At 32.0% G+C, this 17,610-nt stretch overlaps 1 protein-coding gene across 1 annotated transcript in view; it reads left to right on the plus strand.

Moving 5' to 3' along the window:
- The first annotated feature begins 3,410 nt into the window (after positions 1 to 3,410).
- Positions 3,411 to 17,610, plus strand: part of LOC130451411 (uncharacterized) — a 90,199-nt gene continuing 75,999 nt past the window's right edge. Inside the window, exon 1 of the mRNA XM_056790404.1 lies at positions 3,411 to 4,520. Within this exon, the coding sequence (XP_056646382.1) occupies positions 3,942 to 4,520 (579 nt within the window). The 5' untranslated portion in view covers positions 3,411 to 3,941. The remainder of the gene's footprint in view (positions 4,521 to 17,610) is intronic.

Raw genomic sequence — 17,610 nt, forward strand, 5'->3', positions numbered from 1 at the left:
TCAAATTTCCACATATGTAACTGCTGTGTGAAGAGCATGCTGCGTTTTTTTTTGCGTTACAGAAACTGCACTTGTATCTCAGCAGAATAGTTTTAAAATAATTAAGAAGTAACAATTATAAATTTCTTCTTTGGGATCTTTTAAATATTATAATAAATATAGTTTTATCCATTCACTTAAACAAATTGATAGTTTTGAAAGATGTGGATGGATAATTGAAATACAAATACAAAGTGGTAGTTTTGTAATAAGTAGGTATTGATCTATATGTTTGTTTCATATTTTTTACGAATATAATAAAATACTGTCATTGTTTCTTTTTTTGTTTCATTTCTGAAGCCCCATTCTCCTCATAATTAAAAATGAAAAGAAGCTTCAAGACCCTTAAGACCAGCTTTCGTCCAGTTATTTTGTTGAAACAATTCAGTGAAGTTGTATTCATTGAATTGTTTTGAAAAACAATTGGTCGAATGAGGTTATCAAGGTACAATTAGAAATATACTGCCAAAAGCAGAAAGTAAACTGTTGTTTTCGTGTACGTTAGTACAACTAATGAGCTCAGAGATGGCGCAGAAGCGTAAACTCGAGTTGTTTATCTAAGGAAGGTTGTTGGTCTGTGGTTGTAGTTAATATTGGTGGTATTGATTGGACTCTCGATACTAAGGAAATTATCCCAATGTAAGGTTTTTGAACAACAAACTTTGTTTTTACTGATTTCCAAAAAATGCAATAAAATAAAGTAAAACAAATCTTTTAAACTAAATATTATTCGGCAAATTCCACAATATACGCCATGTTGAAGTACAACAAAATAGGAATTTTCAAAAATTGTAACTAAGTCGGTAAATATTGTTGTTCCATTTCAACTCTATACTGTTAGTTGTAAAAAAAATATATTTAAGTTTTTGATTATCTCTGGTTAATTATTTGGATGTATAAGTGCCTTGTATAAGACTAGTTTCCAACTAAATTATCAGATATGACCTTAATTTTGCAGCATCATCCATTTTAAACCTATTTGAAATAATTATTACATTCATTTTATTGGTGGCGAGGGAATGCGTTTTAACTTTGATATTGGAGAAAGTTCTTATTTGGTTTTTTTGTAACGTCTCAGCTTCTTCCTTCATTCTCCTTATTAAAAATATTTCAAAAATAGAATCAACTTTATTTACGTCCAGTTAGTGGGTAACTAATGCAATATCGGACCAAAGTTAAAACAGGAAAAAGAAAACGCGAGTGCTCTTTGTGTTATTTGACAGTTTCATGAAAGAGCGTAAATATAATTTGTAATTATTACTGTCAATTTAAAACCTCATAGCAGCAATCGAAAAAAAAAAAAAAAAAATAAACTGAAAAAATAAAGAAATGGACTGTTTTTGTTATTCTAATTACAAAATGCATCAATTTCATTTTATAATTCTTTTAAAATTTCAACTCAAAATAATGTATCAATTGTATTTTTTTGCAGATACGAGAATCAGACTACGAATATTGCGCGTGTGCAATATCGTCCGTCTCATTCGACGATTCACATATTTTGTTCTTTTATTGTCCAATGCAACTTTGTATTCACAGCCTAATTAATTTCGTCCGCAGGGAGACATAAAAACAAAAACGTATACTATTTTACTATCCCTGAATATATGGAGGAGACAAATTAAGAAATACTAGTATATACCGAAAAAATGTTATGGGAAACTGTGAATACCGGTATCACAAAATTGTACAAATGGTCAAAACATCGGTATTCCAGTATTCTGGTATTGCAATTCTTATTCGCAACGTATATTTCAAAGGAAAAGGAAGAATGAAATTTAAGAAGATCAATCCACAAAGCATTAAAAAATTCCTAAATTCCTCCATCTGCACTGATTTTTGGCACAAAATATATGATAAAGTAAATCCTTATTCGGTCAAATTCAATTTGAAAAGAAACACTTTTATATTGGGACGTTATCAAGTGTTTTAAGCTTTGTGTTTCGGTTCTTATCATGAGCAGAAAAAAATAGGTTATGTTTAGATAATCGTAGCTTGAGTAGGAACTCATCACAATCATTCTAAATTAAAGTACCAGACCTCAGCTACCAAATACTAACCGTCTTAGTGTCACAATTCTAAATACAGACTTTAGTTAATCATATAAAATTGATTATAATATGCAAAATGTATAAATTATTGTATTATTTATATATATATATATATATATATATATATATATATAGAGAGAGAGAGAGGGAGAGAGAGAGAGAGAATTGCTTTATTGACGAAAGTTTGTAAAAACTAATCAACAAACAACATAAAACTAAATAAAGATACAAATAAATTACAATTTCAATATACAGAAGAAAACCACAATGAGTAACAAAATTATGTTAAACAAAATTTTACAAAATATTTCTTATTCATTCTTTGGGCATTTGGGCATTTTTATGATTCGATAGTTCTATCTAAATTAAATGTTCAGTACCTACAATTAAAAAATAATTACAATTTTTGTGGTCACTGATCAAGTACTGCAGTTCTAGATAACGTCTCAAGCTACTATATTTGAAACTATAATTCGACATATGAGAAGTAAGTGAAAACTTTTAAGGAAATTATGCCATTATTTATCCAAAGACGAATATCAAAGAAATAAGCTGGATAGGTGTATGTCAAAAAAAAGCTTGATGCAATAGAGAGGAGGATTCAAATACTCATGTAGCATAACCTCATGATAGTCTAAGACGATTCCTGTTTTGATAATAGTTATTTGGTTGATGAAACACTGATGAAAGATATATGTTTCACGTAAAACTAGATAAATTTTCAAAGTAAAAAAATGAAGATTGTAGACGGTTGTGTGTATCCAACCGATCTGGAATTGAATGATTTCTTTGCGTATACAAATTACAAGAATAGGTGCCGTGGTAACTGACTGGAAGAAATCAATGCGATTTTGATTGTGTAATCAAACGGGTGGTTAATTAATTTCAACATTAAACTTTTGGGAAACTAGATACACCGAAATTTTAAACTAGGTATATGGATACACAAATTTACAAAATGATTTTGTAAGCTCCCTACGAAATGATTTTGAAATATATGAGAAAAGAATTGTTGGAGTTGACGGTTACTAGAATATTTTTCAAGAGATTGAATTGCTTCTTTCGAATCGTTGTATCGCAATTGAATTGTTTAAAAAATACATTGTACAAAATTTGATATAGTTTTAACAATCGAAATATACCTTTAGAGAAAGGTATTATAAGAAACTTTCAGCATCTTTTTGTGAACATGAGATATTGATTTTAGAGCGATAGTTTTAAAAAATAATAATACTCAAACCTTACATTAAATATAATTGGAGAGAAAAGCGCTTTACGTTATTTTTATTGGAATTTGGTTCACTGTGTAGGTGACTCTCAGTGAATTTATGGAATGAAATGAGAAGCGGGCGGCGATAGGTATCGATCGCGCCGGCGCCGGCGCTCTAATGCGCCGCCGTCGGTGCTGTCAGTGTCGAGTGAGAAACGGCCGGTGCCACAGCTTCGGCCCGGGCGGGGAGGACGTCGACGACTGTGACCATCATCACACCGCATTTACCTCTTCGTGTAAAGATGGCGGCCCTACGTTTCGTAGTTTCATGTGTTAAAGTTTCGGTCACGCGACAAGTGTCTTAGAGTGAGTGATGTGAGATGTCTAGGAGGCCCTCCTGCACCTCCTCCAGTACCTCGTTCTTCTATGCCGGCGGTAAGCATGCAGCATGAGCGAGGATTGTGGGGGGCCCGCTTGGAGTTTGGAGCAGCCTTCTTGTAGCCGGGAGCCTCGGAGGCACACCGTCGTCGATCCCGGGGGCACTCGGAGCCGCGAGGGGGGGCACTCCGGCCGCCCGCAGCGATGCTCCCGGCTCCCGTAGCTGCTGACGCCGTCGCCGCCACCGCACCCTGTCCCGCAGAATGCCCCGGGCCCCTCGATCGGGCCGCCTGTCATCGCTGCTCCTGATGGCCGGCCTGGCGTTCGCCGCCACCTTCACCTCTGTCACCAGCTCATCGTCACCGCTCTCCAAACACGACGACGACGACGTCTCCTCCGTTGTCGTTGACGGTGTTGACGTTGTTGGCGCTTTTCCGACGTGGTCACTTTCATCATCTAATTCTAATTATTGCAGCAATTCTGCCCACGACGACACGAATTTCTGTCCGCCGCCCTGTCAAACCTCAGACAGATCTAAACAGTGCCTTCATTACTTGCAAGATTCGCACAAAGAGGAAGTCTGCGGCGGAGACGTGCCGCCCCAGCGCAGGCGTGACGTGCTGCACCGACTCCGGATGCCCCACTGCTGTGAACACGCTGTCGACAAGGCGCTCCCCGAAGACGCCTTCCACGGGGACTCTAACACCTGCCATCGACTTCTTACCAGACTCATCGAAGTTGATAACTTTGCCAGGATTCTATCCTGCAACCACGCTGATCTACTCACTCGCTATGATTGTTCTCAGAATTATTCCATCGTTCACAACTGCAAAGACTGCAAGGTAAAATGATATTCTTCAAATTGATAACAAAGCTCCCGAAACAGTTATCCATGACTCTTTTTTAACTTTATCTTCCACGACTAATTAAATAGGTTTTCGTGCGAAGCTTTTTCGGTAATGATATTTAATTATATTCAGCATATAGGCAACAACCTACTGAAAAACTCAATTGCAAACTCAATGCATAGAGTTCTAAATTATAAACCAACAAATCTATCTATCACGTTAATATGTGTTATTCTATGAAATTAATAAAAATAGAATCGTAGGGTAGTGATTTGTTTCTATAGAATTTTTAATCACGTACTCTGTTTTGATCACAGGACAAATGTAATAGATTGTTATCGTCAGGCTCCATGATTAATTCAACAGATTAAAGTTATTCGATTGACAATTCTTATTAAAATTACTTCAACAACGGGATGTGTTTCTAATATTCGGTTATTAAATTAATTTCTAAAAGCTTAATATCGCTGTTAATTTTATATAGTTATTCATTTTCAATATATATATATATATATATATATATATATATATATATATATATATATATATATATATATCTTCACCCTCCTTTTTAATTGTGGTTTTTGTATTTGTGTTACTGCGCTGATCTTTTGGAGTTTATCTATGTAACAACGCAATTCAGTTGATGACGCATGCGTCTGTTGAAAATATCAAGTGAAAACTGAAATCTGAAATATAAAGGACAGGTTATACGAATGAATTATAAAAAAGAATGTTTAAAATTTCAATAATTTACAAGTACCACTAAATTTTATCTTTTGTGTAAGGGGTTTTAATTTGATTCGCAAATAAAATGATGGATGTAAAAATTTGAAGAGTAGCTTACATATTGATGAATCCATTATATCTTACTCACCATATGGGAATCCTTCGTATAAAAGAATCATTTGATTCATAACAAGATAATTAACTACTCGTCACATCTTAGATTTCGAATTATTGTTTGACGTTCTTCATAGGAGAGAAAATAACTACTGGCTAATACCACGACGAATATTGAATTACATCTTCTCTAAAGAACGTGATGTCCATCCACCTTTTCGTCCATATCAATATCCTCCTTAAATTATTAAAATATAGTAGTACTTTAGTCATTAATTTGTGAACAATACATACGAATAGATAAGGTAATAGAGAAATATATATTTATCTAGTTAAAAATATTATTAAATGGAATGTGACAATGCACGAAAAATGCAAATTATTTAGAACTGCACATATAATCTGTTATACGGAGTATTATAAAAAATGTTTCATACAACGGTTGTGAAGAATATTATTCTTTGCAATATTTGTACTGAAGTTTTTTGGAAATGGGATATTTGCAAAAATCAGAAAGACGACATTTTATGAGACACAGAACTAATAAGCAACGGCGACCTCACCAATTTCCTCTATTATTGGCGACTTCGCTTTGTTCAGTCCCTAAATAACAGATGAAAACAATAATTTGATGAATCGTAATAATTTCGCTGCAAAAATTTTTCAAATATATTTCCACAATTTAAAATTTTATTCATTGAGTAGTTGCATAGTCATAGTAATTTGAATAATTTCAGCATTAGACGACATTAATCATACCGTGTCCACCACACACCAAAGCAAGAGATTTAGAGTATGTATGGTGAGTGTGTGCGTGTTTGCGTGTGGGCTTGTATGTCAGTGTTGTATTTACTCCTTCCTCCCTATTCATAATTGTCTAACAAGAACAATTAGTTTTCAAATATTGTTTGATGGACATGTCGTGCTATCACGTGCAGATGCAATTGCGTCGTAGGTTGATTCCTTTTAAAAAAATATATAAACTAATTGAGTTATATACGTAATGGTTATTCGAATAAAACCAAAGAAACTAAAAATTAGGAAATGTCCCAAAGCTGTGAATGTTAATGAAACTTTCCATGAATCAACTGTATCATATCATATCCCAAGAAAAAATTATTTTGAAAACTTAGTACTTATATTCGATAATTTCATTATTCTTATTCAAAAAGGGGCAACGACTCCATACTCAAGACCAGGACCCTACTGTAGCCTCATTAGATGCCACTTAATAAAGAACTGAACGTATAGTTAAAGAATCAGGTAGAGTCTCATTAGAGAAACACACCAGGTCCAAGACAATCCACAAGATGTATAACTATATCAGCTAAGGAGTCTAATGAAATTCTCGTAATGGCCAGAAACGACATGAAACTGGTGGTTGGTCTTCTGTCAAATACCACCTTAAGACGATACACATCGCCCAGGACAACTGCAGATTCTGCGAGTAAACCATGGAAACAGAAGAGCATCTGCTACAACCCCAGAAACATAGCCTATTTTGGAAGCAGAACAATGAGATGTAGAGATTGTAGAGTCTCGTACAAAATATCGTACATGTGGAGAGTGGCTTCCCAAATAATCTACAATTTAAAAAGAGCTCATTACCAATCTGGCCCTCTTCACTTCATTCTCTCCACTTAAATGAGCACGGATACACATATCTTTTTTAAATAGTTCTTTTGATTGCAACAGAGTCTCTCATTTTCCCATTCACATCAGCAGTCACTTGAGAAAAAGTCCATCTTTTTTTTTTACATCGTATGTGTCTTATGTGATACCTTATTGAATAATCTGCAACTACATTTTAAATAATCCAATTCCAGTATTTTTTGCAAGTTAGCAGTTCTACTGTTTGCCTTAGGTAAGATAATCGCTTAAAATTTCTTCAATCTCTAGTATTTTTTGGTGTTTTCGGAAATTCTGGCAATTATTGTATAGAAAGATTTTATTTGCGAGTACAACAAAGATATGATCAATATTTTACATCATAATCAATCCAAATTCAGAAAAAATTTAACTTACATTTAAAAACGTTCTCGGTATTTACAAAATAAATTCAAATCTCGCCTTCGCTTGATTACTGTGACCTAGTTTTTCAAACTTATTTTACAAAATTAATTAATCTTCTGTTATTATTCTATACTGAAAAATTATTTTATACTTCTTTAACCTCCACGTTTCCACAGCAAAATATATCTTCTAAACCAGATGCCGATGTCTAGTATATAACTGTTATTATCTTAATATGTTGTTCTACAGGGAATTACAAATAAGGACTATTCAAAGAAAATAAGTTATTGTAATGTTGATGGTATTTTGAACCCTACTGTAATATCTAAGTTGTAGTAGTCTGTAGAATCATTAGTACCTATTATTGTGATCACCCTGAATATTGAAGAACATATTGACCAAATAGATACTTCGATCTATTAGTTATGTATATACAATTCATTAAATTTTTGTAAGAGCACCACAACCTTAACGAAAAATGACACCTTAATGGATTTTTACCTCCGCATCTTCCAGAATTGGCTGGAAGGAAGGATAACGATGTATTGAATCCTCAATAGAGGTTAGCAACTGTTTACTTTTTGTACTTATACACTAACGTTTGATATTTGATACAGGACATTTGCCGTTAGAAGGATGTGTATTTATGTCTACATGAATCATCCGGAACCTTAACTTCTCGATGTATTCGATATAATAATAGAAGAGTAAACAGTAAGATTTCATTGTATACTTTAACAGACAATTCACTATAAAGGTTTTTTGTTTTTTTAGCAAAAGATGAAGGTCGGTGATGTCAGATTGATTTTAAAAGCAGATAAAATATTAAAAAGAAAGTTATATATTGTATGAATGTACGTACCTATCATTTTATAGTCCAATATTTTAATTTTTAGACCTCTTCATATTTTTTTGTGATGATTTAGTCTGATAGGTCTGTTCTCATAAAAAATCAGTTTAAAATAATAAGTAAAAACTTTACGCTTCGAACTACTTCGGCCAAAATTTTTTTCAAAAATAAAAAGTACTGTCTAAGCTAGGCTTTATTAAAATTTATATTCGAACTGGGCATAATTAAACTAATAAATTATAGTTTAAAAAACTTTATAACCAATAATAAAACTGAAAAGTAGTTTTCGGAATTGTCTTATCAGTAATTTTATTCTTATACGGAGAAGAGAAGATCTCTGCAAATTGAAATAAGGAATTAATCATACCAATCCAAAAATCCACAAAAAAGATGCCAAAAAGAATGCAATAACTAGCGCTTTTGGATGTAACATTCAAATTTCTAGCAAAACTACCTAAAAAGATCGACCATGGACGAAATTGTCATTATGATACAACTTCCATGTATGAGGAAATGGAAAAGTTAAATACACTAAAAAAATTGAAGAGACTAGTGAAAATGGCGATACGAAAAACTGATAGTAAAGTAATTTTGGAGGGCCGTACTTCCAACCAATTCAAGATAGGGAAAGGTCTGAGACAGGGAGATCCATTATCCACAACCCTCTTCAACTTAGTCCAAGAAGTCATACTGAGAGAAATTGGTATCGAAATCCAAATTTAATCTATAGAAATACACATCAATGGCTAGCATATACGGACGACCTAGTACTGATAGCAAGATCCAGGTAATAACTTGAAACTGTCTATTGAAAGAGAAGGCAAGAGGAGTGATCAACGAAAAAAAAAAAAAAAAAATGAAATACATGGTAATAAAAGACAAAGAAGATAGCGATATTACTAAAAATTGTAATCAAAATAATAGCTACCGAATAGAGAAAAGTGGAACAAACGAATATTTGGGAGTCACCATTACAAATAAATTAGACGAAGGTGAGGAAATAGTAAAAAACAGCTGGAATGGTATCATAAATGTTGAAATCAAAATAAATATTGGGAACAGCTAAAATGTACCAAACAATAATGAAATCATCAGTTACCTATGGACAATGATTAAAAAAGATTTACGGCTCAATAAAAGAATATGGAATATACAGAAGAAAAAACAGAGAGCTATAAGAATTGTGTGAGACCATATAATAAAAGCGGAGAGAGCGAGATGGTTGAGACATATAGGTGGAACGACAGAAGATGGATGGGTACAATAAGTATTAACAGGTGCGGAATCTAATGCCTCGACGAACATTGAACTACATCTCCTCTAAAACGCGAGACCTTTTTGTCGATATCAACATCTCTAATGAATCGCAAGGAGAGATTTGTCACCACCAACTAGCTTCGATGTTATTACGTTTCATCAGGGCGTTATAACAAACTCCTCTTCGGGGTAGATACCCTAACTGGAGACTTCGTCAAACAGCGTCGCTATTTGGTTCGTGTAGTTCATAGATTCCCCAGCGAACGCTTATTTTGATATATTTGACACACCTCATATACCATCGAAATCTACATTAGCAGTTGGAAGTGAGGATGGCGATAAGTATCGATTGCGAGCCATTCGGAATGAAGAAATCGACAGAAAGTTCAATGGTCATCACGATCTTCAGAGATCTTCAGATATTCGTCTAGGCATTAGCCAAGAAATCAGTTGCTTTCTCTGGTTTTGTTTATAAATTATCTTGATTTTAGATTTGCTGACGTTTCGACTTTTCTTTAAGTCTTTATCAAAATATTATTAAAAAGTTGACGTTTAGTAGTATATGGTAGTATAATTTTCAAAATTGAGCAAATTGCGCAATTTCAACTAAATGATCAAGTACCATCGCCGGTATTCTATTATTTCTTTCTTGGATAACTTATTCTTTATTTGTTATATTTTGTAAGAACTAGATAGTTTTTGATTTATGCGATACAATATTGAAACGGAGAACATTTCTTGAATAGCCCGATCAATTTCGCACCAAACACTGTTTTTATTTCGAAATTAAGCAATATCTCTTTATCATTTTGTTTGCTCTATATTTTTCTATATAATTTGAAAATAGTATATAAGAAAAAGTATTTATGTATCAAGATTTATTTAAAATGAATAATTAATACATTATTTCAACTACGGTTTAGAGTACAAAGAAAAAAATTTCACTTCACTTGAAGATATTGAATTTTATGTAAATCTGGTTTCTTTTTTTCCCTGAAACTGTTCAAGTTTTAGCAACTAATAATATTAATGAATTTTCTGAGGGCGATTAGGCACTTTCCTAATAACTTTTGCATATTTCGATAATATTTTTCAATGGTATGGTAACTATCTTCGAATTTTTCTAAGAGGAATAAAAATTTATACGATTATATCATTTTTAAGTAGAAAGTCCAATTTTATTTTTGTTCAATATTTTTCAATCATAAATGTAGTAGAGAATGATTTGTTGCTTTGATAAATCTTTATAAGGACAAGGTATAGCAATAATAAGCCTGTTGTTAAATTTTTTGTTTCACTCCATACTTTCCCGTTCGAGACAGTTCGCTTTGTTCCTATATGTATGTTGTGTTCCGTTAATTTTTAAATGCACTATAGAGTTTCCCTTTGTCAGTTCATCATATCGTGATAAACAGGAAATTTTAGGGTGGTAGCTCAATTAATATTTTAAAAGCCATAGTGCTCCAACAATGGAACTAAACCACGTTGTAAGTAACACACAATCTAGAATTGTTTTATGGATGTATTATTATATAATAAAAGTCACAGATATTCTGTTTTCTTTCCAATCTTCCACGATATAACTATAATTATTTATAAAATTCTTCTTATCTAGTTGCTTCTCCGAATTTTCGGTTCTTTGTGCATTATTCTTTTTTATTTTGTCATATGTAATAATTGTCCTGATTTAGTCATTCCTTTGTTATGCTTTTACTGTATTAGACCTAAATATTACTCGAATTTTTCCACTGTTGTAGTTTTGATCTTCATATTTATATAATGATCCACAAGATCGTCACAATACTTCGAAGCACAAAACGCCGATTTTGTTGTTTATTCTATCAATCGCCGTTCTATATTTGAAATAATTTTCCGTGGTTTTCCAAGCCGTTCTGTCACTGTACTTACTCTGAACTCATTTTCCCTGTTACCACTCATTCTATACAACACAATTATCTTTTGAAGCGGTTGGTAAAATAGGAGTACATTAACAGTGACATAACCTTACAAAATTCAATTTTCGCAAGATGGTATATTGTAGAGAATAGTTGTGGTTACTAGATGCTCGGCATTCCTGTTTCCATGTTGTTGAGTATTTTTCAAATTTACCATTAGCAGAAATTAAAATGCAGTATGCAGAAGAGAATAGAAGTTGTTTATAATATTTTCCACAATTTTGAAATCAGTAGTTTATTTAGGTAATTTTTCTAATGGGCACCCCAAAGTATTTACTTCGAATGGTGTTATATTAAATGTTGAAATTTGAATATTGCTACTGAGAACTGGATTGTGTCGTGTATTTTTCATGATTTAGCGACCTATGTTTGATTTTATTTCTCCTTACTTGGAGTATTTTCCAGTTTTTTAACTACCAAATACTAGTATATATTCAATTAGAAGTGAGGAAAAAATATCTGAATATCTAATTAGAAAACGCAAAAATTTCTAACTACATAAAAAAACGTCTGCTTGATGATCATTAGGTTATCGTTGCCGGCAACGAAGCGTGTGCTGTTATAATATTATTTAGTTCTTACTCGTTATCACGTTAAAAATTAAATGCATAATAAACTTAATTACTACAAAATAATAAAGTAAGTTAAATTTGAATCTTACTTACATTAAAATGATCCCGACAACAAAAATAATTACATCTCGCAGGATCGTCAAAACGACCGACACTTTTAAAACATTTTTGTTTTATATTCGAATTTCTCGGCATCATAGAAGAAACTTTATCAGGTGTTTTAGTCGTGTTTTTTCATATTCTGGCGCAAAACACGATTTATACACTATTTTTCAGATTGATCAAAGTTTAATAATATCGAATTGAAAAAAAAAAAATAATAATAATAGTTGTATATAAACTGTCAAAAACTATTTTTTTCTTAAAACACGCAATTATCCTATTGGAATTGAAATATTTCCAACATTTTCCCAAGTTGATTGAAAATGGTATTCGATTATATCATTCAAGTCATCATACAACGAAATAATTATTTGAAAGAGCGCTTTTTTGATGGAATTCGCTGCTTTTTAATTTCAAGAGATTCTCAATTTGATAGAGCCATCTCGAAATAGAATTGTTATCCTTTAAACTTGTTATTCCAAATTCAGAAAACGTTTCTCCATCAGCTACTTACTCAAGTATTTTAAAGATTTAGTTCAAGCATCAAAAAAAGTTACTTAACTGAATATTTATTTGAATTCGCCTTAAGAATCTAGAGATTCAACCGCCTATTCAGCGCTGGATCTGTGAGTTTATTATACTGAGGATTTCGAATTTTAGTTTTGCACCTTTCTATCGACCTCCAAACCCTATAGATATAAAAAAAATATGTTCAAATCGTTTCAAAATTAATCGATAACTAGAGACCGATATTTTCAATTTGAAATATCGCAAAAAATAACGAGTTTTGTAATTTTTTATCTATGCCATAATCTTAATGTCCATGTCTGGACCCAATTCATATTCTGTGCTATAGTTTTAAATCATTGATTTTGCGAGATAATATCCAACAGACACACACGTACGAAATTCGATATTTATTCGAGGAAATTCTTTCACCGTTTCCATAAGAAAATATTGTACAGTATTTGGAAAGTAAAAACTCATTTCATTTGGTAGCGATCAAATCAAGAAAAAATCCAGGAACAAGCAATTCGCGTTCCTGAATGTATATAACGTCATCCTTTTGTGATACCGAAGCTAACATCCACTGATATGGGTTAGATCGATAAAGGAATGGTGGGAGGATGAACGGAGAGGCATAATCCGACAACGGCACACAGCATCCTAGGTTACACCTGCTCTGAGATATTGGGGTTGTATGACTTTCTGATCTGGAACTTTTCAGTTCTTCGTTCATTTATAATAAAATGTTCGGAGAGCTTTTATACATCCAAAAAGAAACAGATTATATCATATCTGCTTACATAAAAGCTGTTGTACAGGTTGTATTGAATATATTGATAAAAATTGATATACTCAATAGAGTTTTGGGAGATAATAACTTATATATAAGTTTATCGACTTCTTTTTTTATATTTATCGAATTGTAAATACTCCATATCAACTCATATGTCTTACTAATGTGAAGTACTTGATTTTTTCTATCTGTCTTCATTAGATTATGTCCTTAGCCAGATCTTTAGTCTGGCACTATCTTATATTTTATGAATATTGTTTTTAATGTTATTCTTCAGTTACGAATCCTACATGTATTTTTTATCAATCTTACTCTCAATTTTAATCTTATATTAACTTTTATTACTCTTTATTCATAACCACTAAAGAGAGCATTATCTCAGCTTGACGCTTGGGATTTTCACCTCCAGATGAACTGATGAAAAATCATGAGAAACTATTCCAGTCCATATCTTTGTCAGATTATAATTTAACAAGGGTCTAAGAAGATTTTAATGGTTATATTCTATACACCTAATAGGAAAGCTGAAATTCCTGGACGACCGTGAAGATTGCTTGTCAGAGTCAGAAGCCGAGAGTAGTAGTAAGGGCTATGGCTCACCCTATTTTACGAAATTATTTATATTATTTCCAAATCAAACATTAAACGTTATCGAATTTAACTAGTTACTTCTTTGAAATAAAAAACGGTTAATAATTGATACAGCAAAGCAAAAACTGACGTCATTTACTATGTGTATCTTAATTTCTTAACTAAATTTGATGAAAAATATTTGCAGGAATGCACAACTATGGGCAGATTATGAACTGATTAAAATTTCCATTTTTAAATATGGAGGATAACAAGAAAAATGAGGAAATGATATTTTCATACTGTAATGAAATGCTCACTTTCAATTTTCCGATGCATGTCAAACTTTATCTGTTTCAAACAATATTATCAAAACTATAAATACTTCCGATCGATTTCCAGCGAATATAATTCATCTATTTTTGAATTCGATTCATTGAAAACATAAAGAACAATCAAATTACTGAGCTATCGACATATTTTATTTTTGTAGCCTCTTTCGGCTGAAGGTCATGATATATTCCCCATTCGGACTTCAGCTTGCAATTATTTAATTGCAAGGCGCCCACGCAATTGTCAATGCATTTTTGTGATAAATCCTAGACCAAAGAATTCATATGTGAAATCACAGCTGACTTATTAATATTTAGAAGTCAATAAATATGACTTTGAAATTGGTAAAACGCGTCATCTTTTGATGAAATTAAGAATCTTCTTTGTTTCTCGTAGTAATATTGTCCGACATAAAAATTGAGTTAATTAATTAAAATTATTTAATCAATTTTTTATTATGTATTGTCACCAGAATGGAGAAAGTATGTGGCATTTAAAAGCTAGTGAAAAATTGAAACTTTAAATTTCTGAAAGCATTGGCGTTGGCGTTGGTAAACTCGTCACCAAGATTACTCGCTCCACTAATCCGACATGTAAATTGGTAGCTGGAATTTGAGCGTTCATTTAAACCGCATTTTTCTGTCGCAACCCAAAACTATCAATAGTCCACTTTACTTTGAATAGTTTATTATTCAAAATCAATATTTATGTAATAGTACCTAAGTATTAAGTATATCAAGTACATTATTATTGTTCTTTAATATTTTTTATTGAAATTGGAGCTAACATCAAAACTTTGTATTTTTGTATACATTTCAATTTGACATACTTCTAAATTTCGTAAAGAAGAGATACATAGGGTCTTGTGTTAAGTAGAAGAAAGAATCAAATTTTGCAACAATTATTCGTTCTTGTAGCCTCCTTGCGTTTTCGACGATACATCAACAACAAATAGTCAAAGAATGTATCCAAAAATTCACTTGCTGATTTGTACGACATTAAATCGAAGAAGACACAGTCCTTTACTCCGTTTGGATTCAAACCAGTCATCCGGTATGTTTGGCCATATGCGTTACTGAGAAATTCTTCTATGTTCTTAGGAATCTGACCTGGAGGGTTTTGCAGCGACTGTTGTAGGTATTTATTCTAATACAGCCTTGAAATCTTCTCTTGCCTTCCTTTTGCACGAACTTGAAATAGCTTCTCTGCTCCCTTCCTTTTCGAATAATTTAATGTGTCCAGCCTTTTCCAGACCTCTTGTTTAGAAAACGTGAAATTTTCACTGATATTCAAACCCTTCTCTAATTGTCAAGAAACCGATCGTTGTAAATTTGAGGTAAATATGTTATCAGTAGCGACCTTTTTCGAATTGTTAGGTAGTTATTATTGATGAGTGAATTTCATTCATTGGAAACGTACTCCCATTTCGTTAAATTAAATCAAAGAAAATGCTATTAAATAGTTCGGCAGTTCAGAACACTCTACACCGTGTGTAAAACTTGAAAAGTTTTTCCAGGAAACGGGAAATGACAGCATAAAATAACATAGCGGGAATAACAAGTTTTAAGTAATAAAACCAATAATCAAGTCTGAGTCAATATTTAAGTGTTACGGCTTGCTTTATTGGACGAAGATCCATCACTATATAGTCGTAAAACCAAAGAACATACTGCAAGGATAAAATATAAAGACAGTAATACCATGTCAAATAAAAGAATTATATCATAACATACTATATTATTTTTGTTTTCCAGTAAGATTGAGAGTAATATAAAAATAATAAGAAATTATCATTAAAAAAAGGTCATTTTAATTTTAAGTTTTAACTTGAAACTTACTCTCTTTTTTAAAGATATCTTGATACAGAGCACATTTCTTGGATAAATTTTTTTATGGAGTTGATTATTATATTAAAGTTTTATCTGCAGTGACGTATTGATGGAAAAATTCACTTAGATTATGTTAAACGATATCCAAACATTTGTTTGAATTGAGCGACGTTTTGCATATTCATACATACTTTCAAATGGAACATTTCCTGGAAAATATTGTGACTTTTCTTCATATTCCTCGAGTGTTTTTCCACGTAAAAAATAAAGTTCAATTAACACACTGAATACTTTTTTCTTTATATTCGTCAAACAACAAAAATCTGTCAAATTTACATAAAGTTTTGACAGGTAAGACATATGGCGAAAACAATATAAATAGCTGAGTGGAAGTGTTGTCATCATTCGACAAGGCACTCTTTCATCATACAGCCCCTGGTTCTTTGTGACTATTCAATCAATTTTTTTTTTTATTTTTCGTAACATGTAAAGTTGCCCCCACCGGAAATTTAAGATTGCAGTTATCCCAGTAATATGTACACATCAAACCTAAATAAACAAATCCTTTCGATCGGTCACAAATGGATATTTGATTCTCGATTACAGAATGACTCTACAGATCTCGAATACTCCGAGAGGGTCAACAATGTACCAAAAAAATATCTTCACTTGAAAATCGTGGAAAGTACACACTTGTTTAAAGTCAAAAAAGAAATCATTGTGAATAATATAACATTTAACTTATTAATCATGTCACTGATTTAATACGTACAAAAATCACAACCAAATTACCAAAAATGCAGTTTCGAGGATTGTGAAATTTTTTCAAGAAGTAACTTCTACTCGCTAACACACACTGTATAAAACTGTATAACTTTTTGAATTGCAGTCAAATGTTAAATTAAATAAAGCAAAATATGACTTATTTAGGGGCCATTTTCATCAAAAATTTGTAATTTCTAATTAAATAATTTAATGTTATTACGAGTATTATACCGTTTATTGTAAACGATAGATTTGGGATGTTGACAGTGATGATAGGAAACTTGATTTAAGTTAACTAAACTCATGTTAACTCATGTTTTGTAATGATTGTATAGGGTGTGAAAAATATATAGTACAATTATGAAGCAAAAGTAGGATGGGTATTAAGATGAGCTTCGAATAAAATTATGAATACTAATGAGACTTTTTTGAGAAGTTTTAAAAAAAAACAAGAATTTTATTTAATATGTAAAGTAAACGCATTATCATCAGAAATACAAGAGTGAAATGCGAATGGAGAAAAAGTTATTAAGTGAGAAGTGAGAAGAAAAAATAAAATTACAAATTCAATACAAAGAGAAGCAGACTTGTCGTCATCTTGTCAATAGCCTATATGTACAAGATTCATAGATAGAGAAAATCAATCAGAGGAATATATGAGATTGACGAAATAGAACAAAACAGAAGTAACAAAT

Source organism: Diorhabda sublineata, chromosome X, assembly GCF_026230105.1.
Source record: "Diorhabda sublineata isolate icDioSubl1.1 chromosome X, icDioSubl1.1, whole genome shotgun sequence".
Classification (NCBI taxonomy): Eukaryota; Metazoa; Arthropoda; class Insecta; order Coleoptera; family Chrysomelidae; genus Diorhabda; species Diorhabda sublineata.